Source organism: Piliocolobus tephrosceles, chromosome 3, assembly GCF_002776525.5.
Source record: "Piliocolobus tephrosceles isolate RC106 chromosome 3, ASM277652v3, whole genome shotgun sequence".
Taxonomy (NCBI): Eukaryota; Metazoa; Chordata; class Mammalia; order Primates; family Cercopithecidae; genus Piliocolobus; species Piliocolobus tephrosceles.
The window spans coordinates 66,128,567-66,151,422 of NC_045436.1; the positions used below are offsets into that span (position 1 = coordinate 66,128,567).

Genomic DNA, 22,856 nt, shown 5'->3' on the forward strand with positions numbered 1-22,856 from the left:
ACATGACACAATAAGCCAAGGACTCTAATAACCTCACATTCTGGAACTTCAGTAAAAACAGACCAGTACAACACTTTTATTCTATCTTTACAGCAACTTTTTCTGTAACCTTCTGATTAGGCTAAATTAAACATATGTTCAAGTTTGGTTCTATAAATTAAATCATTTTTTTATAAATGCAAAATCTATATATTATTTTTAAAACCTGTTTTACACATTAGAAATAAGACAGAACTAAATATTTATCAAGCTAAGTTAGGACAGTTTCTTGGCCATGAGGAAATAAGTTAGAAGCCACTCTAAGTTTTGTTGTAAGAAGAAAAATTGTACTATTCAAACTAAAATCTCCTGGAACACTGAAAAGACATGTCAATGTGAATATCCCTGATATCCGAAAGAATCTGGATCAAAGGCAAACTTTCGACCAAACAGATGCCAAAAAGTAAATAGTCTTCCTAAGACAGGAACCTGGCCATTTTCTTTCCTTGCTGAACTTAAATTTTCTGTGAACTACATACCATGTATTCTATCATACACAAACCTAAATAATAGGATCATATATTGTTTTACTTTCTTTTTTTTTTCAAGAGATAGGATCTCGCTACATTGACCAGGCTGGATTCAAACTCCTGAGCTCAAGTGATCCTCTCACCTCAACCCCCTGAGTAGCTGGGACTACTGGTGTGTGCCACCATGCCCAGCTTTCATACACTCTTGTAAATACATAAACATGAGACTCTGGGATTAGAAGTAAAACCTTCATAGAGATGAAGCTGAGGTAAACTGTTATTAGTGACACCTGACCTACTCTTTTGTGTGACTCAGATTTTTACCAGTTCTTTTGTAAAAAGGGAACAAGCTTCAAATAGAAGAATTGCACGCCTTTTCAATGGTAATAATGGGCTATGTGGAGATATAAATAACTGGCTTACGAGAGACTAAAGATATAATATTCTAAAATCTTTAAAAATTCGTAACTTCCAATTCCTTTGCAGGGTACAGTGCTATGGAAATAGATGTCTTACTCCCAGACATACTGTCTCCCATCCTGTCAGGTAATGACAGTGTCATCTAGACATTACTTTCAGCAACAAATTTCTCTCAATTTGTTTCCTAGGTCCTAAAAGCCTGATCTCTTATTTGCCTTCTTGCATTTTATTCCATTGTACCCAGTACTCCTGATTTTCCAGAAACATGGGGTTGTGGGCACTGTGGATTGCATTGTAAATTCATGGAACTGAGTTAAAATGATATGATTGTATTGGTTTAAGGCCCATCTTTAAAAAATTATCATGAAATATTTAGGTACACAAAAAGTACAGACTATATTAAATCAGCACCTATATTCCCATCGTCCACCTTAAGATATGAAACATTACTGACACAATTGAAGCAGCTTGACTTTTCTCCCCTAAGGAAATTCTTCGCCAGTATTTGGTGCTTTTCTTTTCATTTATTCTTCCACTATATATGCCCCCATAAACATATATTTTTCATGCTTCAAATTTTAAATATCATATTCTTCTAAAACATATTCTTTGTTCTTCTGTTTCATCCCTATTTCATATGTAGCACCAAATATTTTTTATTGCCACAGTATTCCATTGTATGACTAACATATGAATCTATTATTGATGGATATTTAGATTGTTTCCAGGTTCTTACTACTTAAAAATAATGGTGCTATGAACTTTCCTGTTCACTATCTCACTGCACCAATGTGAGACTTGCTCTGGCATATGCACCTAGGAGAACCGTTAGATTGTAGGGTCTTCAACATTGCTAGATAGCTAGTTGTCTTCCAAAGTGGTTGTACCAATCTATGCTCCCATCAGCAGATCTGAGGCCCCACTGCTTCACATCCTGTGAGATTACAAGCCCTTGGTAAGCCAGGCATTAGCTTTTGGAATCCTGTGAGATGGGGATACATTCCTCTAACTAGTGCAAGTGCTAGTTACCTCCAGGGCATTTGTAGGTTGGCTCCACATTTTTAAGTTAATTTGTAGGTTTTGAGGTTTCATGAATTTGAAGGCAGTGTGAATTCAAATCCTGAAGCCATGGGCAGGTAAGTTCATAGCCAGAATTCTCAGAGAGGCCTCTTTTTTTTTCTTTTTGAGATGGAGTCTCCTTCTGTCGCCCAGGCTGGAGTGTAGTGGCAAGATCTCAGCTCACTGCAAAGTCCGCCTCCCGAGTTCACGCCATTCTCCTGCCTCAGCCTCCAGAGTAGCTGGGACTACAGGCGCCCGCCACCATGCCCGGTTAATTTCTTGAATTTTTAGTAGAGATGGGGTTTCACCGTGTTAGCCAGTATGGTCTTGATCTCCTGACCTCATGATCCACCCGCCTTGGCCTCCCAAAGTGCTGGGATTACAGGCGTGAGCCGCCACGCCCGGCCTCGAGAGGCCTCTTTTTAAAAATGTTTTAAAAGTCAAAAGCACAGGCCAAGTCAGAAAGGCTCCTTGCGGTCTTCCTGGCCAGCAGGAGATTTTTCTTTTCTTGTCTACCCTTGTGCTGAGAGTGTTGGTTATTAAAGAGCTTGAGCATTATGTGCAGAGCTCAGTTGTAACTTCATGTTATATGGGCTGAGGGCTTTGAGTGGCCATTAATATCTAAACTTGTTGATTGAGACTGCTACCCTCCTCCCCACCACCCAGCCTCCTGCCCCAGGGTCATTTCAAGCTTCTGGTTTTTATTTTATTGGGAATGAGATTTCTTTCATTTTCTTGTTTAGGCCCTGAGGGATAAGTTTTCCTCTTATTTTCTTATGCCCTTAGCCATATATTTAATAGGGAAGAATGTAAGGTCCTCTCTCTTTTCATGATTTTCTATGTAAATAACAACTAAAGGGAACACAGAGCATAAAAGTTTTGAGGTTGTATTTATTTCGATATGGAAGTCTTATTTTCCAGATCTGCAGCGTCCAAGAGAACCTTCTGAATGATGGGAATGTTTTCTACTCTCTCCAGTGAGGCAGACCCTTGCCATATGTGGCTACTAAGCATTTGAAATGTGGCTGATACGTCTGATAAACTAGTTCATAAATTATTATTTAATTTTAATTTAATTAAAATGGTCAGATATAATTAATGGTTATTGTATTTGACAACACAGTTTTAAATGGTAATATTCTTTGACCCCTGGGTGGGTTTACGTACTGGTAAACCAGTGTTGTCTTGAAAATCTGGTATTTTTGAGGATATAAATATATTTGAGAATGAAATATTTGAGATGTGACTTCAGAATATATGTCACCACAGGCTGGGCATGGTGGCTTACACCTGTAATCTCAGCACTTTGGGAAGCTGAGGCAGGAGGGTCACCCGCGGCCAGGAGTTGGAGACCAGCCTGGGCAACACAGCAAGACTCTCTCTCTGTTTAAAAAAAAAAAAAAATTAGCCAGACATGGCGGTGTGCACCTGTTTTCCTAGCTACTCAGGAGGCTGAGTCAGGAGGATCACTTGAGCTCCAGGAGTTTGAAGCTGTAGTGAGCTATGACCGTGCCACTGCATTCCAGCCTGGGTGACAGAACAAGACCCTGTCTCTAAACAAACAAACAAACAAACAACAAGGAACATATGCCACTACAAAACTGTATAGCCCATTATTTTGATCATCAGGTATTTCTTGTCTGATTTGTCTTTCTGGGAATTTTCAAAGATCTACAGTGATCAAGTATAAGTGCACATTCTTCCCATTGCCAGTTTCTGATCTGAAGTCAGAGAATCACTTTCTGAAAGCTTTTTCAAGAGTATTTATGAAGTAATAAAGTGTGAAGAAATCCTGAAGATAAACAATAAGAAGCATACATATACATATTTAGAATGCAACTTAATATGCTTAAGAGTACAATTTGGCAGCTGGGTGCGGTGGCTCATGCCTGTAATCCCAGCACTTTGGGAGGCTGAGGTGGGCGCATCACGAGGTCAGAAGATCGAGATCATCCTGGTTAACATGGTGAAACCCCTTCTCTACTAAAAATACAAAATAAAAATAAAAATAAAAATTAGCCAGGCATGGTGGCGGGCACCTGTAGTCCCAGCTACTCGGGAGGCTGAGGCAGGAGAATGGCATAAGTAAACCCAGGAGACAGAGCTTGCAGTGAGCCTAGCTCGCCTAGATCGCGCCACTGCACTCCAGCCTGGGTGACAGGGCAGCGAGACTCCCGTCTCAAAAAAAAAAAAAAAAAAAAAAAAAAAGTACAATTTGGTCTATCTTTGAACTAAAAAGTTTACTGGTACTCTGAAAATATGTATAAGTAAAAACATGAGTGCTTCATATGATTTATTAATAGCATTTTATTAAAAAGAAAAATAACCTGACCAGGTGCGGTGGCTCACGCCTATAATCCCAGTACTTTGGGAGGCTGAGGTGGGTGGATCACCTGAGGTCAGCAGTTCGAGACCAGCCTGGTGAACATGGTGAAACGCTGTCTCTACTAAAAATACAAAAATTAGCTGCATTTGGTGGTGCATGCCTGTAATCCCAGCTACTCAGGAGGTTGAGGCAGGAGAATTGCTTGAACTCAGGAGGTGGAGGTTGCAGTGAGCTGAGATCAAGCCACTGCACTCCAGCTTAGGTGACAGAGTGAGACTCTGTCTCAAAAACAAACAAACAAACAAACAAAAAACAAGACAACAACAACAAAACCCCAAGCCTACTGCTCTAGGCTTAGAGTGGGCTTACACTTACATTTTGTTTTCTAACTTTCAAAGGGCATTATATTATACAAAATATCTCTCAAAAAATTTTTTTGGCCATAGGTAGAGATTAAGAAGGCTAAAGCAAAAATGCGTCTATGAATTTTAATAACACATATATGCATATTTGAAAACAAGGCCACATAAGCCTGGCTGGCACATTGGGCCACATTACTGACTGGCCTTCAAAAATAAAGATTAAGAAACATTTATCCGCATACATTTTTTTATATCCCTGTATAAAATTGATGCCAACACGTTTGGCATTTTAGAAGGACACTCAAAAACAGATTTTTAGAAAGACACTCAAACAGATTCTGGAAAAAGAAATCGCTTCATGGGATGAACAGACTAGGTCACAAATGAAAACGCTAAACATTTGATTTTTAAACCGCACCACAAATTTCCAGATAAAACTGATTGAAACTTATGCTCAGAGATACTGTCACTGTACTTACATGAGTTGAAAATCTATAAGAACCAAAGCCCCTAAATTCTACTGAATATACTTCAAACATTTTGCCTAGTAAAAAATTTTTTTAACACTCTCAAAAAATTTTAAAAAGAAACAGATTTTCTCTGGAAAGGATTTTCATCACTTTGAATATATATATTTTCTCAGAGTGTATGCAGCCCACTCTTCTCTTGATAATCTTCATAAAAACGTCTCAATGACTCAGGAATTCTAGGTGTCACAGTGCTCAAGGCCTGAGTGAAATGTCTTTTCATGATGAGATTGGCTTGAATGTCTTCTTCCAGAGCCAGAAGAGCTGCCTCTCTGCAGACGGCTACAATCTGAATTTTTAAAACATAAGTAAATAAAAGGACGTAGAAAACAATCAATACTCTTTTAGAAACATAATATTCCAAATATTCATCTGCGTTAACGTCTACAACTAAATGCCCATTGCTAAAATTTATCTGCAAGAATTAGTCCACTCAAGTTTTCAAAAAGATAAAAGGTAATCATATACAGAGCATTCTGTTCTTTCCTTCATCCCAAAGCAATGTATTAAGTACTCAGAACCAGGAGTGCCAAAAGATATCTAAGAAGTGGCATTTGCTTTTAAGGGCATTTGCTCTTAACTGTAAGGGTAGGTAGCTGTGCACGCACATACTTTTAACACGGGATAGCAAAGGATGCATGTGTCTATGTGGTGGGGGGAGGCAGGAGCCAACGGTCAAGGGAGGGCAGAGCGGGGAGATAATTCTGATAGAGTGAGGCCCTGCTCATCAACACACCGTGTCATAGCAGTTTCCACATTCCTTTTAACCTTTGATGTATTACCCACATGTAAAAGCATTTCTTTATGCGTATCTCTTTAATGAGTTCTTAAATCTCAGGAATATCAGATAGGGTTGTCAACATTTACTTTGGAGAGCTGCATTAGAACAGAGAAGTGAATGCTGTTTACTCAGCCAGGAAAGCTGGAAGAATTGAAAAGAATCTGGGGAGGGGGCGGAATGCATGCAGAGGGAGGAGGGAGAAGGCAGTAGGAAAACGGAAGGGGAGGAAGGTTCAAGAATCCTGAAATGTGTTTTTAAGCTTTCTGGACTTCAGACAGCGGAAGCAGGCTGATGCCAGTGTCATTCTAAAGACACATTATGGTAGTGAAAAGAGCTTGGGGGATGAAAAGAGATATTGTGATTTTCAGGGCAACAGGGAAAACAGTGATTGATATTGACTGCGCCCTTATATCGGTAAATGAAAGGGCCAGCTGAAACACATTTGTCCAGCCATTCAGCATATTTTCTCTGTTTGTTCACTCACTGAAAAGAGTTCCTCTGCTTATGCTAGGCTAATGGCTGCCAAAGCAGTTTAGTAGCTTTTTAGGGGATTTAGCAGCATGTTTAGGGAGCTTTCAAAAACATGCATAGATTTAGATGGCTTTGTCAAATTACCACAATGTAACTATTAGTTCTGGGCTTCATTAATGAGCACTGAAGTTAACTATAGTGGTTATGCATGTTAATGTTTTTCTGAAAAAAGAGAGTGGCTATCATCTTGTTGAAGGAAAAAACAAAACTTTAAGGGATTAGTAAAACCACTTTATCACATGTTCTGGTGCAAAAAGAGCTCTTTTGAAAACAAGAATGTGATAATTAATAAGCACAGTAAAAGCCTGTGAAATGCCCAGCATGGTAAACTGGCTATTCGATGGTTCCACTGTGTTCTAAGGGGATCTCTACAAAGGGAGGTGAAGGGACCAAGTGGGAAGAGTCCCTCCCACACCCCTCTGAGCAGCACTTCTTTCATCTGGACAAGAATTTGAAGCAATGGTTGCAAGACTAAAAAGTCTGAAGAATCACTGGAAGAGGCAAAGAGCACTACATTTCCTGCCAGGTGGCGGAGCTCTCTTTCTCTCTCCTGCATACCTCCCACAACCTCATAGCTGAGACTCCCTCAGAGAATACAGAGCCTGGCACATAATGGTTGGAAACATTTATTGAGCACCTACTATGTGAGTGCACAAATACTAATTATTGCACTAATTCATTTGCTATATGACTGATGTCTCCCTGTTTTTGCACAGCAGTGGTCTTGCTAATAGGAGTATGTGTAAAGTCTGATAGACACACATCCAATAGAGTGGTCAGATGAGCATGTGTACCATGGTGGCTGGGGTGGGGCATGGAAAAAGAAGGGGGTTGAGAAAAAGAGAGGTAACCAAAAGACGCCTGGAACCTCTCAAAGTTTCTGGGTTTTGGTTCACATGGCCAGATGGGTGGTTTGCCCCGCTGGCATATCCGAGGAAGGGAACCAATTGTCAGATAGGCTTCCACTCTCAATACAAAGTAATCACACTGGCAGAAGAAGAAATGATTATATTCCTGTAACCACCGGAACCTCAGGAAGCCTAACATAGCATGGTAAATAAATGTAGGTAGTGGGAAGTGTTATATCATTAGGGCCTAGAAGGCTGTCCTTAGGGTCAGCTCCCCTGGGCAATTCCTCTTAGAAGATCCACTTTCTTTCCTTCACATTTGCTTCTATAGATTTTTCTCTTTTTTGAGACAGAGTCTCATTCTGTCACCAGGCTGGAGTGCAGTGGTGCAATCTCGGCTTGCTGCAACCTCCACCTCCTGGGTTCAAGCGATTCTTCTGCCTCAGCCTCCTGAGTAGCTGGGACTACAGGTGCCTGCCACCACGACCGGGTAATTTTTGGTATTTTTAGTAGAGACAGGGTTACATCATATTAGCCAGGATGGTCTCGATCTCCTGACCTCGTGATCCGCCCGCCTCAGCCTCCCAAAGTGCTGGGATTACAGGGGTGAGCCACTGCGCCCGGCCTGCTTCTATAGATTTTTCTATGAGCTATAAATTGTTGTTTTGTGGTAGCTTACACGGTAGTGACACAGCAGGATTAGTGATCAGTTATGGTTAGAGAAGTAGTGAGCATTTGAAGTGTGGATGTTTGTAACTTGGGGCCTCTAGTATATGTCAACATTTGAGAAAAATTCCCCTACTATATTTAGTACTCCCCTGACTCTTAATAAACAATTCCATCTACCTTGGAAAACTATGAAACTGTGAGATATAGAAAACTTGGACAGAGTTTTGACCAGATCACTAATGTTTGGATTAGATAGGGGATGACCTAGAGAACTTTCGCGAGTTAATGAAAAGAGAAACATGGGTACTCAAGGACCACATATGAACGTGTCTTCTTCTGTGTAGAGGAAGGAGTGCAGCTGTCTGTATGTCCTAGGGTGGGAGAAACACTGCCTGAATTCAACTCTTGCTTCAATAGACATTACTCTGTTTATTTTTATTTATAAAGGATGCTCTGAAGAACTAGTCAATAAGGTCATCTTCTTCTGCCACTCTTACTTTCCTATCACATTTACTTAGCAATATACAGCCAGTAACTGAGGGAAATGTAAACAGGACACTACAAATAATTAGCCAGTCATTCTTTCATCAATCAACATCCAGTGAATAGCTACTCTGTGCGATAACTATATGAAGCCAGGTGGAAGATCCAGGCATGTCTAAGACTTAGCACCTGTCTTCCCATGCTCACAAACCAGTAGTGGATGCACATAAGTTAAATGCCGTGTGTGCCATGGTATTAGAAGTACTGTCAGGGAGGCAAATGGAAAGGGCTCTAGTGTGGAGAGAAGGAATAAACTACAGCTTTGGAAACCAAAATGTGAAGAACAGAACTGAGACATGCATACAGGTAAGGAAAAGGACTAGCGGGAATAAAATGAGCAGAAAAACAGCAAAGTGGGGAGACAGAAAACACGGATTACATTGAACTAGCCTCAGTAGACGGGAGAAATTTTTTTTTTTTTAATAATAATTCTACCATCAAATATAACTAAAATTAACAATGACAGTGTTTTCAAAGTCATGTGGCCCACAATGACAGTGAAAGCTAGTCAATGCCAGTCCTCTCTAAAGCTCTGAACCAAATCCACAAGCAGCTGATGCACAAGCAGCTGACAGAGTGCAACTCCTAAAAGTTCCTTTTGTTTTTATTTTTTCCTCATGAAAAGGCTTCTTAGTAGAAATTCCAAAAGCAAAAGCATTGACTGGATTATTGGTTCTTTTCTCCTACCCCAAATAAAATGGTAGATCTGGAAACAGATCAATTCTTAGGATGTCCATGATGGCTGGTTTCTCTTTGCTCTGGGAGCCACTTACTGTGGCCTGAGTTCCAAGATACGACATAACACCTCCCAAGAAAAGTGCAGCTCTCCTGCTCTTCTCATGGCCCATGCCAGCATTTCCCTTAAGAAATCAGTGTCTGTTCAGGAGAAGTATTCCATGGTCAAATAAGTTTTGGGCAACACTATACAGGTTGAGTATTCCTTATCTGAAATGCCTGGGACCAGACATGTTACATATTTTGGAATATCTGCATTTTACCTATTGGTTGAACATTTGTAATCTGAAAATTTGAAATCCAAAATGCTCCAATGAGCATTTATTTTGTGTGTCATGTTGGTACTTAAAAGTTGTGAATTTTGGAGCATTGTGGATTTCAGATTAGTGATACTTAACCTGTATATATTCTGTTTCCCATGGTGCACAATAGAATTTTAAAGGTTTTACAAAGGCTAGTAATGATGATCAGTTTGATTTTCTTTAAGCCAATGGAATGGTCTGAATGTTTTTCTCCAAAATTTATATGTTGAAACTTAATCTCCAATGCTACTAGTATTAAGAAGTGAGGTCTTTGGGAGGTGATTAGGTTGTGAGGGTTCTGTGCTCACTGACAGAATTAGTACCCTTACAAAAGAAGCCTGATGGAGCTGGTTGGCTCCTTCCACCATGTGAGGACACAGCTAGAAGGTATGTCTATGAGGAATAGGCCCTCACCAGACACCAAATCTGCTGGCACCTTGATCTTGGACTTCCCAGTTTCCAGAAGTGTGAGCAATAAATTTGTATTATTTATAAATTGCCCATTCTAAGTTATTTTGTTATAGCAGCCAGAATGGACGATGACACTCATTGTTTCCCATAGAACTCTTCCCCTCCTATTTCTGGCAGAATATCTGTAAATGGTTTACTGGTGATCTTTGGCACACACTTTGGGAGATACCAAACAACTCACTCAGGGCACATTATGGCTCTTGCTTATTAGCATAGCTTTTTACTTTTGCTCTCCCCTATTCCAAAATAGGAAAAGGAAGGGGGTGGAGGACAGAAGCACAAGGAATAAACATATTCTTTGTGTTTCTGAGAAGATGGGGAGAGGCCCGGGAGACAGAAGGAAGGCCAGTGTGTTTAATGGAGTCAAAGGGCAGCAACAGCGGCAGCAGCCAAGGCACTTGTGCTCTGGATATGTAAATAGTCAAGGTATGTTTGCTGAACTGAATAGTTACTTAACTACAAGTACATTTTCAAAAAGATGCGTGCTATGTGCATCTTTCCCAGATTTGGCCCATCTACAGTATTTTTATTACTTATGTTTCATACAATCTAGATAAGCAGTCCCCAACCTTTTTAGCACCAGGGACTGGTTTCATGGAAGACAGTTTTTCCATGGACAGGGGGTGGGGGTGGGGGAGTGGGGGTGTTTCAGAATGAATTTGTTCCACCTCAGATCATCAGGCATTAGATTCTCATAAGGAGTGCACAACCTAGGTCCCTCGCATGCACAGTTCACAATAGGGTTCCCATGCCTATGAGGATCTAATGCCGCCACTGATCTGACAGGTGGAGTTCAGATGATAATGCTCGCTTGCCCACTGCTCACCTCCTGCTGTGTAGCCTGGTTCCTAACATGCCATGGACTAGTACCGGTGCATGGCCTGGAGGTGGAAACCCCTGATCTAGATGTTGTCAGGTCTTCTTAAGTTCTTGGAATGAAGAGAAAGTAAATAACTAAAATTGTTTAATACTGTGATATATGTTCATCTCAAGCTATGTTTTCAGTTTGGAGCACTACCCTGCATTTAGTTCTTTCTGTAGAACTAATTTCTAACATTAATTAGAAATTCTAGCAAGAATACAACTATGCTTTTGTTATATTTAAGAGATGCTTTCTTAGGTATCGAAATATATCCCACAGGAACAGGAGCTTCTTTGTTGTACTGTCATAGAAAATAAAACTGCATTGGAATTGAGCACGACTTCAGAAAATTTACAAACAGTGCAGCAACATATAGTCATGTGTTGCTCAACAACAGGGATATGTTCTGAGAAGTGCATTGTTAGGTGCTTTCATTGTTGTGTAGATAGTGTCCTTACACAAATCTAGATGGTAATAGCCCATTCCACACTAGGCTATAGGGTCTATCCTATTGCTCCTACACTACACACCTGTACAGCATGTTACTGAATACTGCAGGCGGGCAACTGTAACACAATGGTAAGTATTTGTGTATCTAAACACAGAAAAGGTACAGCAAAAATATAATATTGTAATCTTATGGGACCACCATCATGTGTTTGGTCCATTGTTGACTGAAATGTCATTATGTGGTGCATGACTGTAGATTGTTTTGGAGGATTAGAATGGAATCTTTGCTAAAATAAAATTATGCAAATGGTGATTTATTGTCTCACTTGATGAAACTAACCTAAGATTATGGGATTTTCCTTTCTGTGTTAAGCTTTGGAAAAGTGAGGTCCTTTCAGATAAATTTGCCAACATCTCTCTCTCTATTTGGGAATGAATTCTACAGAAACTGAGGGGAAAAAACCCTTCAATTTAAACTAGGACCTTTCTCATTACTACCTATAAAGTTTATAGGAAAACCTAATGAGATAAGTGTGTGTGTGTGTGTGTGTGTGTGCGTGTGCGCGCGTGCGTGCATCTCCACTGAACCCAGGGACCACCACAAGCTCATCACTCTGCTGACATCACATTCAAAATGCAGATGGAGCTGGGTGTAGTGATGTGGGCCTGTAGTCATGCTACTTAGGAGGCTAAGATGGGAGGATCATCTGAACCCGGGAGTTCAAGGCCACACTGGGCAACACTGCAAGACTCTGTCTCTAAAAAACAAAAAGCAAAAGTAGATAAAGTCTGGAACAGTTTCAGTGATGGGGGAATTCAGCTGAATTTTTCCCATGAGGCCATAAAGAACTCTGCTGAGAAGATGTATAAGTGAATAGAGGAGTTTGAATCACAGACTCTCTGGAATGTTAAACTGACCCGTTTAGAGAGAAAACCTCAGTCACTCAAGCTCTTTAACTTCTTTGGCAAAAAGGATTTTGGAAGCTTTCCCCTAATCCCTTCACCATCTTGTCCTCTTCCCCCATAGGCTGCAGACTAGATCACAGAAATGAATTATTAGCCAACTACCAGCAAGACTGCTTTTGCTATTAGGCTGTAAAAACAGAAACGTTTTGGTCGGCTCTATAAATCTGAGTATTTCACCTTATTCAATTTTGATTAAAAAATTGATACCCGACCAGCCTGGCCAACATGGTGAAACCCCATTTCTACTAAAAATACAAAAAATTAGCCAGGCGTGGTGGTGCATGCCTGTAATTCCAGCTACTTGGGAGGCTGAGGCAGGAGAATTGCTTGAACCCGGAGGCAGAGGTTGCAGTGAGCCGAGATGGCACCATTGCACTCTGGCTTGGGCAATGAGAGTGAAGCTCCATCTCAGAAAAAGAAAGAAATAAAAAAATATTGATACCCTAGCTTTAGAATATATATGTACCTTTTTGCAAAGGTAAAAACACTACCTGCTTGTGGAAATGAGAAAATGAGACAAAAAACTAGCAGAGTGGGCCCAAGATCTCACTGTCAGGGCTGGACGAAGACATGCCTTTGTTTCAGTGGCGATGACACTAATTTATTTGGTGCCAACACGTCACAAATTTTCTTTCCATTTGTTCAATAGTAATAATAGATCTGACAATCGAATATCTGACAAAAACATAAAACAACAAAGGCAGGGGCTCGCTCACAATATGAAGGATTTAGGCATATTTGAAATGAATTCCTAAGATGTAGGAAAGGAAGAGATTTTTAACAAAAATGTTTAGAAATCCTCGTAGACACTGAATAAAATAGTAATTAGTTTCAAATGTGGGAAAAAAAGTTAGTTAGCAATGAAAGCAAAGGGACATATAAGTATAAAGTTTCATGCTATGCTAGCTCTCTGAAAAAGCAGTCCCTTTATAATAACAATATAGCAATAACTGGATTACGTGAGACAGCTCCACTTGTGAGCAGTGTGGGGAAGCAACTCCGCGGGATGAGAAGGCTCTTGACCATTGAACCTTGGGAAATCTAATTACCTCACTTTTAAATGCAAAAGGGCAAAAGAGGCAATTGTGCAGAATTCTGAATGCCATGAAGAATAAGAACAATGTCTTACTTCACTGTGGAAAAAAATGAAACCTCTTATACATTGCCTACGGTTCTTTCCCCCAATTCATGAGACAAGAAGAGTTTAAACAGGTGGCACAGCTTAGCAAAACAGAAACAGGCGTATTGTGAAAATTAAAACCAACATGGTTTCTAAGCAAGCAGTAATAATTTTAAAAAATGACGTGATAAAGAGTAACAGTCAAGGCAAAGACTGTTTACCAAAAACTAATCAACAGGAAGGAAAAGCTGAAAAACGTTGGGCCCTATTCTGGGTATTCACTCCCGCTGTGCTTTAACTCTTCCCGTGTTCTTTTCAGTTTCACAGTAGTACTAGGGGCTTTTCTGGTGCATTGACAGATTAGAAACCCAATTGTAAATTTAAGCAGTTGCTTCCATTTCCAGATAAGACCTGGGTAGTGTCAGCATGTCCTTGCTATTGGCTGTAAACAGTTTACAATAATGACAACAGGCAAACATACCCATGAGAGTGGCACGCTGGCGTGGGAAGAAGGGATGCCGCTCTGAGTGCGCCTGTAGAGTAGGGGAACTAAGAACCACTCCCTTCCAATAGGGATGCCGAAATTCTAACTTGACCTTCCCCACTACATTCCCAACTGCCTCTCAGAGATTATCGATATCCTCAAAGACAGGTGGAAGGGTAACAAAGGTCCGAAGGTGACTTAAACAACTACCTAAATTCTGCTTGCATTCTGTCATCCCCTCCCCACACTTCTGGCACGCACAGGGAGCACTTGGATCTGTGGAGAAAATGAAGCCAGCACTTTAAAATGTGTCAGAAGATGAAAAGTAGTTCCTGATAGCTGAATTCATACACCTAGTTTAACCAGCCTGTGGCAGGGCTGCTTCAAAGTTCATAGGAAAACTACAAGTGCATCCTAGAGACTGTAATTTAAGAGTACACACAAGGTCATGACCATGCAGCAATTTCTTGCGTGACTGAGTGAACTGCACAGTTCAGGCTACAGTATCAGAAGGGACCAAGCTGGACGAGGGAGACATCCTCACGTCCTTATTCTGCAGCTGCACACTGATTCCACGCATTGGCAGAGCTGCTGTCTCTGGGCTCGGCCACGGCAGCCTGGCTGCTGCCCCCGCTGTTTTGCATGAAGCAAGCACGCCTTCCACTGAGGCTGAAATGTATTTCTCAGCTTCTTTGTATTTCAAGGGTACTAAATAGCTTTAAAGAACCTACCAAAAGAAATGGGCTGCAGTGCTTTAAAGAGTCTTAGGTATTTTCAAGAAAGTGGTTTTGTTAAAAGCATCGTCTGTCTGGAACACCTGTGACCTGTTGAGCTTAATTGGGCTGCAGCTGGCGATGATTGTGGAGCAGCCGCTGGAGGGCCCAGGCGCTGACATTGTGTTCCCTCTGCTCACCCGCCCCCTCGCTTTTCTTTTCACTTTCACGGCCTTGTGACCTCCTTCCTCTGTGTGTCTGAGGGATTAGGAACCCAGTAGAGAGTGGTGTCCTGCTGTTTGCGAACACATGCGCTGGAGGTGCTTCAAGGAGGAGGCTACCTGGGAGATTATGTGCTCATGTGGATGCACCGGGGAGGGCCCTTTACCCAGGCCCATTGAGACCTGATGAAAGGTGCTTGAATGGCCAGGCATGAAAGATGTGACTGAAGGGAGCACAGCAGGCTCCTGGCTGCGGAGCGGCAGATGGAAGTCAGACTATCACAGGCACAAACAGCAAGGGGTGCCCCAAACTGCCAAGAAAGCAGCTCAGGGAGTAAAATGGCTGCTTTTGGAGAAGAGAATTCAGAGGTAAAGCATGCAGCGCTTATTTTTTAAGTGCCACTTCACTGAAAACCATTTAAGCGGTGAGTAGAGAAGTATTTCAGAGGACAGATTTCAGATTTAAGGAATTACCTAACTTTTGCTCTTGGGCTAAATTCTCTTGAATCGTCTGCAAAATAGGCTTCATGATAATAAATCCATCTGGAATTATGTTAAAGTCATACAATCTAGGATGCCATACATAAGAAAATAAAAATTACTGTAAAAACACACTCAAAGCTTAATGACATTAGAGAAGGGAAACACACTTGGTTGCTTAATTTTGCTGATTCAAAGCTGGTTTTGTTTGTTTGTTTTTGTTAAAGACAGGGTCGCTCTCTGTCACCTAGGCTGGAATGCAGTAGTTTGAACATGGGTCACTGCAGTCTCGACCTCCTAGGCTCAAGTGATCCTCCAGCCTCAGCCTTCCAAGTAGGTAAGACTACAGGTGTGCGCCACCACGCCTGGCTTTTTCATGTTTTATAGAGATGAAGTCTTACCATGTTGTCCAGGCTGGTCTCTAACTCCTGGCCTCAAATGGTCCTCTCCAGCTGGCCTGCCAAGTGTTGCGACTATAGGTGTGAACCACCATGCCTGGTCTTAACATTATCTTGAGGTCTTTGAAATATATAGCTAAAGTATATATTCAGTGCATAACCTTTTATTACAAACTTGCATGGCGAAGCCTAGTTTTTGCTTTTTAAAATTTTATTTACTTATTTGTTTTAGGAGACTGGGTCTTGCAATGTTGCCCAGGCTGGCCTTGAACTCCTGGGCTCGAGCAGTCCTCTTGCTTCAGCCTTCCAAATAGTTTTTGTTTTTTAAAAACTTATAACATTGATTATTCCACAGAGCTTTGGGGCAGAAAAGATCTTGAGCTTTTATTTCATTGTTCTAGCATTCGCATCTGTGGGGATTTTAAATGTTTCTAACTTTAATTGAATAATAATAAGATAAAAAAGAGTATTTTTAGCTTTAAAAATAACATACCAATTGGTATGGGAATGGAGAGAACAGGAACCACTGTGGTACGAAAGGAGAGGGATAACAGAGCAAACAGATGTTGGGAGCCCCTTATTCTTTCATTTATTCAAGAAAGCTTTATTGATCACCTACAAGGAAGCAAGCAATGGGTAATACAACAGTAAAAAAACAGTCTTGCTTTCATGGAACAAGGTGTGCAAAAGCACTGGCTCATCTACCTAATCTTCAGGGTTCAGTGCAAATGTTTCCACTAGGGAGGCATTTCTAGAGGTGACCTCACTACCTCCCCATGCCTGCTTGTTTTAGGATCGGTTTTGTAGTCCCATAGGTGCCTGTACTTTCCTACCGTATTGCAATTGTCAAGATATACAGATATTTGTGTCAAATGTCTATCTCCCTTCCTAGCACAGAAATTCCATCAAGGCCCTGCAGCCTTGGTCCTGCTCTGCTTCCCAGACATACCAGGTTAGCACATGGCTTGACCTACCAATCAAGTCCAAAAAAAAAAAGTCTCCTGCTAAGGTCATCTTTGAACAAAGATATAAACTAGTTTTTGCCTTAGAAAAAAAATACACACACATATACACATATACACAGAGGCAGCTCCTGCTGGCACAACTATAGTCAAGGTAATTGTCTACTATGGACTAAAAAGGCAAAAAAGTATCAGGCACAATAAGTCACCCTATGTTGAGGTTTGCATTTGTGGGCCCTTGTGGGGCGGATGACCAAGCTAGCCAGAAAGCTGACAGCTCTGGAAGAGGAACCACACTTTGGGTAAAAGCACTTATGTAATGGGAGAGCCTGAGGTTGGCCCTGGGCAAAGAGGAGAGGAGGACAAGGGATGTCCTTGGGAGAAGAAAGCAAGCAAAGTTCCTGAAAAACTTCAGGACTCCTCCCCAAGTCTAGAGCGTCTCAACCTCCCTGCCAGTGCTCTGGGAGCTTGGGAGGAAGCGGCTCGGGGGAAGGTGTGGGCAAGTGTGTTAAACTGGTTTTAATATTTCCCATGTTTCCTCATCTGTCAGACTTCTTTACTGCCAGCCCTCACATCTTGCCCTACTGACACACACATAAAGCTCCCTCCTGTGAAACTCTGTAGTTTCACCTGGGTAGTCTAGTTTGGAACTCTAGTCTCTCTGAGCATTTGTGTGGCATATTTGGTGGGGGTGGGTTGTTAGAGTCTTGTCTTTATACCCAGTCTTAATCTGTAATGCGTGTTTTTCACTACTTTCCCATTCTCCAATCTGGTGTAGGCTGGCCTGAGCTAATCAGCAGATTTGCTTGGCATCTCTAAATGATTTTACATTTAAAGAAGATGGCATGGTGTTAATGGCTATCTGTGTTATATAGGGGGGAAAATGACTTGACAGTCTATAGCTAGGTAAGGGGCAGGTGAAGATAGGTCCTTGTAAATAACCAATAAGTATACCATTAACACATATCAGAGAGTGAGAAGAAAATACGATTATTTATATTACACTTATTTTATGCATGTCATACTCATTGACAGTGGTATTTTTTTTCTGGAAGAAAGCTCTTTTTTCCCCATCTAGCATATAAACAAATATGGATGTAAATTAGGTGAAATCACATCATCCCCATTACATAAGATATTCTGAAAATATCCAGTATATACTCATGTATCTTCTTTATTTTTATATTTTTAAGGTGGTCTCTGCTTCCTCTGACTTGTAATACGTATGTTATTTATAAGTCATTTATTTAGAAACTCACATTATATTATTTTATTTTAATTTCAAATAATAAAGCAATCTTATCTTTGTTACATGAACTAGATACTATTTCAATTGGTATTTCACTAATTTTGTATGTTTGTTGGCCATATAGTAAAGATTCTTAACTGAGAGTCTACGGATATCTAGATGGGTCTAAGAATACATTGAAACTTATGAAAACATATACCCATGTATACATATTATATATTTTTCTATAGAGAGAAGGTTCAAAACTTTCATTATAGTCTAAAAAGGATCCAAAACCAAAAAGGGGTTAGGAACCACTGCTCTATAGTAACTATATTTCATATCTTCTTAAATCCTCTGAATGCTTCATAATAATACCTGCTTTCTCCTTTCCAGATCAATAAGGCCAGAATACAGTTTGGTTGGAATTATCATAGTTCGGGAGTACAGAAAATACAAAATGGAGCTGATCATGCTAGAGGTGAGTGGGTTTTATTTTCTTAGATCCTCTCTTGTACCTAGAACATTTCAACAGCTGCCCCTAAGCATAACTAAATGCTTGTTTAGATCTTTATCGACATGAAGAGAAACCTAAAGACCTGTGTCTTATTTTCGTCTACTAAAAGAAAAAAAGAAAAAAGAAAAAAGAAAAGATAGGATAATACAACTGCAAATTTAAGCGCACTAGTTAAGGAATGCAAAATCCAAGTTCCCAAGATAAGATCAGACTTTACAAGTGGCAGGTATTAACTATGTGTAATTTCATTTAACGTGTGAATGAATTTAAATGCATACAGGTTTTGATGTTTGATAACAACACTATATACTGGATATTTAGAAACTGAAGGAGTTGTTTCTTTATCTGCAAAATTATATAGGCTGTTGTCTTATAAGGAGTGAGGTACACATGCTCTGAACTCTACTTCCTGTAGGTCCACTAAAAAGGAAACAAAGAAAGGGCAATCTCTGATTTTACTGATCTGAAAGCCAATAGTGAGATCCAGCTATTGCATTTTAACAACAACAAAAAATTATATATATGATGTAACTGAAAGAAATAACACATATGTGTGAAAGCCACATAGGCCAAATTTTTATTACAGTTATTCTTTGTTCAGGCCAAGGTGGAGAATAAAGATGATTCAGGTTTTGAAAACCTTAACCAAAATACTCACACATTTTTTTTCCTCTTCTGATCCTTGTCTATTATTTAAAGTACTATCAAACTTAAACATTCTTTCTTCACTATTATTACTTAAACTCCTTTGCAAGAATGCTAATAAGAGAATAAGGTTTGTGTTGAGTTCAGCAATGAGAAAAGCCAGAAAGTCTCCTAAGGAAAGATTTAAAACTGTATGCTTGTTAAGCCTACACTAAAAATTATGAGAAAGACTGTAATAAACAGCAGGCCTACAGATATGCAAATAGTTGTAGAAAAAGAAGGGTGGATGAAACTTGTTGATCATGAATAAATCGTGTTTTAAAATTTCATTTAAAAGCTGTAATTAAATTGTCACTTGATAAGGTTGTTTTGGTATTGGAAATGCAGCAGTTGGTATTCTTGAAGAACTAATGGTGAATTTTTAAAGGATAGATTATTAATCTAGTTTTTAAAATCTGATGACCTAAAGTTGAGTAAATTTGAGTATGTACATTTAGTAAATTTTAGGATTGTACTCATATACTTTACATCACCATTTTAACTAAGTGAACTTTCTTCAGATTTCCAACCATCAAACAAACAAACAAACAAACAAACGAAAAAAGTATTGTTGGAAAGACACCAGAAGACATTTGTAACTGAGCAGAAATTTTTCAGAGATGTGAGTCAACTGGACACAAGGGGATTATGATACAATGGCAACGACTTTGCAAACTTAGTCAATGTACTCTCTATTATGAATGATAATACATACACATAAAAGCACCCTATAATGTTCTAAAGAGGCGATAATTGAAACAAGTGCCAAGAATTTCCTCTTTAGGCTGTACTTTTTCATTTGGAGATCTAATTACTAAACTTTAGACAAGCTACACCTTGGTAACAAGCATCTCCATTTTAGCATGCTGGTATCTAACTGGAAATAAAACCAGACCAGCTTTGACACAGTGTATTCAAGATATCTTTTGTACACATTTTAAATTACACTGAAGAATGTGAGAGCCAGTAGAAATTCTTAATTACTTCACGAGTCTGTCCTACTTCCCACCAACTCTATTCTCTTTGAAATAAATATATGTGTATCTATATGCATGCGTGCACATAGACACAGACACACACACACATATTTGCAGATGCATATAAATTCATAAGATGTGGTATAAGTTTAAGCATTATACTGAAATGTGATGTACATGTTGCCATCAGTAGTTCCAAGGCCTAGCACTTGTGAATCTTTCAAAATTAACTGGGCTGTTATGATCCTATCACGCTGGCAGCAACCCGGCATAGCTGTGCCTTTAACAAAAGAATTCTGTAATAAAACGAGATTTTACATGCTGAAATGAAATATTTTAAAACATCTTTCTTCTGATTACTCATTTTAATAATATTCGTGGAATTAAAAACCCCCATACACATCAACAAATATTCTCATGGAAGATTACATTAAGTTTCGGGTTAACTTCAGAATTATTGATATTTTTATGCCAATCTTTTAACACTCTTGATTTGTTTTCTTTAAGAAAAATCCCAAGTCTTGAAAAGACTTTAAGGCTATGTACCTTTACGTGCTGAAATAAAGATGACTGGGGTAACTTTAAGCAAAGAGGACTCATGAGTAGCTTCATACTGTATCTGTGAATGTCTCTGAGCAAGGTAGACTAAATTCTGCCTCAGCTACTCCTATTTCTCTAAATATGTGCAATCAGTTGTGACATCTGCTGTATATTAGGGCTGAACTGCTAAGGATGGAAAGCCAATTTGAATCCAAAAGGAGGAATTTATTGTAATGATATTAATAAGTCGAACTGAACTTAAAGAAAGCAGTGTGGCTGGGCCTCAGCGGACCAGCTGGAAGCAGGGCCTGGGATGCCATGGGGATTTCGTCTCCATAGTTTTTGTCTCTGCTTCTCTCTGTACTTTGGCTTCACTAGACCAGGCACAGTAGCTGTGTTTTACATCTCACAGCTTCACCCACCAGAAAGCCCTTGTTTTCTCAATTCCAGTAATCAAAACCCTACAGAAAGTCTCTGATTGGCTCAGTCTAGTTGTCACACTATGATGAGGACAAATTGAATTAGGTCACTTCCTATGCACCAAATCAAGTGTGTGTGTATGTGTATGTGTGCGCACACATGTGTGTGTGTGTTTTCACACTGACAACACAGCAACTTAGTTTTTTAGGGAGAGGAAGTGAAGATCCTTAGGAGAGCTGGATAGCTAATCTGAGTCAGGCCTATTGTTGGTTGGTGGAGGAAATGAGAGAGAGGATGTAAAAACTGCCCTCTATCATTTTCTATGTATATGTAAATCTGTGATGCTTATACACTGCTTCTTCTCTTTCTGTCTTGGCAACACAATGCCTCAAAACGTACCATTGCAAAGGTGCCATTTTGGAATTCCTGCTCAGTGGTGCATGCTTCTAAAAAATGGTGTTCAGCGTGCTGCAATGGGGCGGTTTGTTTCTAGCTGCCATTTTCTTTCTTTTTCTTTTTTTTTGTTGAGATGGAGTCTCACTCTTTCCCCCAGGCTGGAGTGCAGTGGCACAATCTCGGCTCACTGCAAGCTCCGCTTCCGGGGTTCACACCATTCTCCTGCCTCAGCCTCCCGAGTAGCTGGGACTACAGGCGCCCGCCACCACGCCCGGCTACTTTTTTGTATTTTTAGTAGAGACGGGGTGTCAACGTGTTAGCCAGGATGGTCTCAATCTCCTGACCTCGTGATCTACCCGCCTTGGCCTCCCAAAGCGCTGGGATTACAGGCGTGAACCACCGTGTCTGGCCTCTAGTTGTCATTTTCTTAGACCATGCTGTTCATTAGTAGTCTAGGTAACATTTTGGGCTATATGACTGATTTCCAGGCCACAGATATCATCCAAAATAGGATAAAGTTGAAAAGCCTCAAGGGCCACCAATCAACTTCTTTGAAAATGATTATGAAATTTGTAGGAACAATTAAAGTATTATTTTTGAATGATGATTCCAGTATGGATTATGGTCAAAGTTAGAAAATGCTGTATTTGTGTTAAATCTATTCACTTCCGTGGCAAAGAAAGAAGTCTAAATGAAAATCAGAAGAAAAAGCAAACAAAAACAACTTTTTTTGTGGGTGGAGGAGGGGTCATGAATGGCTAGTAGTTTACAAAACTCCAATCTGGAGCTGTTCAGTATGGAAATGTTATTTGAAAATAATTCTCTACAGTCAATTAAAATTGTGCATATAACTCGAAATGTGTGTTGACAGGGCTTAAGGAGGGGAGGAATGAGGTATACAGCATTCAAGCCTAGAGAACTTTGACTTCATGCTACAATTCTGAGTAGCTAAAAAATGATTTGAAGTATCTTTCACAACAGCTCCACCCCCCTTTGTAAACTTGCCCAATTCTTTCTCCTTAGAAAATAGGAGAAACGGGTGACAGAGGAGATTGTGAACATTTAGGGAAAAGATAATGCTATTGTTTTCTTCTTGCTTAATATTTTTTAACGATAGAAAATTCAAACACATACAACAGTGCAGAGAACAGTATACAGTGAAATCACTCGCCTGCTACCCAGCTTTAACAATGACCAACTCATGGCCAATTGTGTTTCATCTACACTGTAATCCTATCTCCCACACTGCACTGATTTTTTTGAAGCAAACCTCAGAATCACAATATATAACCCATAACTATTTCAGTGCATATCTCTCTAAAGATATAGTGTAACTATTTTATGCCACATTAAAA

At 39.9% G+C, this 22,856-nt stretch overlaps 1 protein-coding gene across 3 annotated transcripts in view; it reads right to left on the minus strand.

The window, feature by feature from the left end:
- Nucleotides 1-4,540: 4,540 nt before the first annotated feature.
- SPATA5 (spermatogenesis associated 5) overlaps nt 4,541-22,856 on the minus strand; it is a 363,998-nt gene continuing 345,682 nt past the window's right edge. For all 3 annotated transcript variants that reach the window (XM_023217553.2, XM_023217552.2, XM_023217556.2), the window contains one exon: nt 4,541-5,492. In XM_023217553.2, coding sequence (XP_023073321.1) covers nt 5,316-5,492 — 177 coding nt within the window. In that variant the 3' untranslated portion in view covers nt 4,541-5,315. The remainder of the gene's footprint in view (nt 5,493-22,856) is intronic.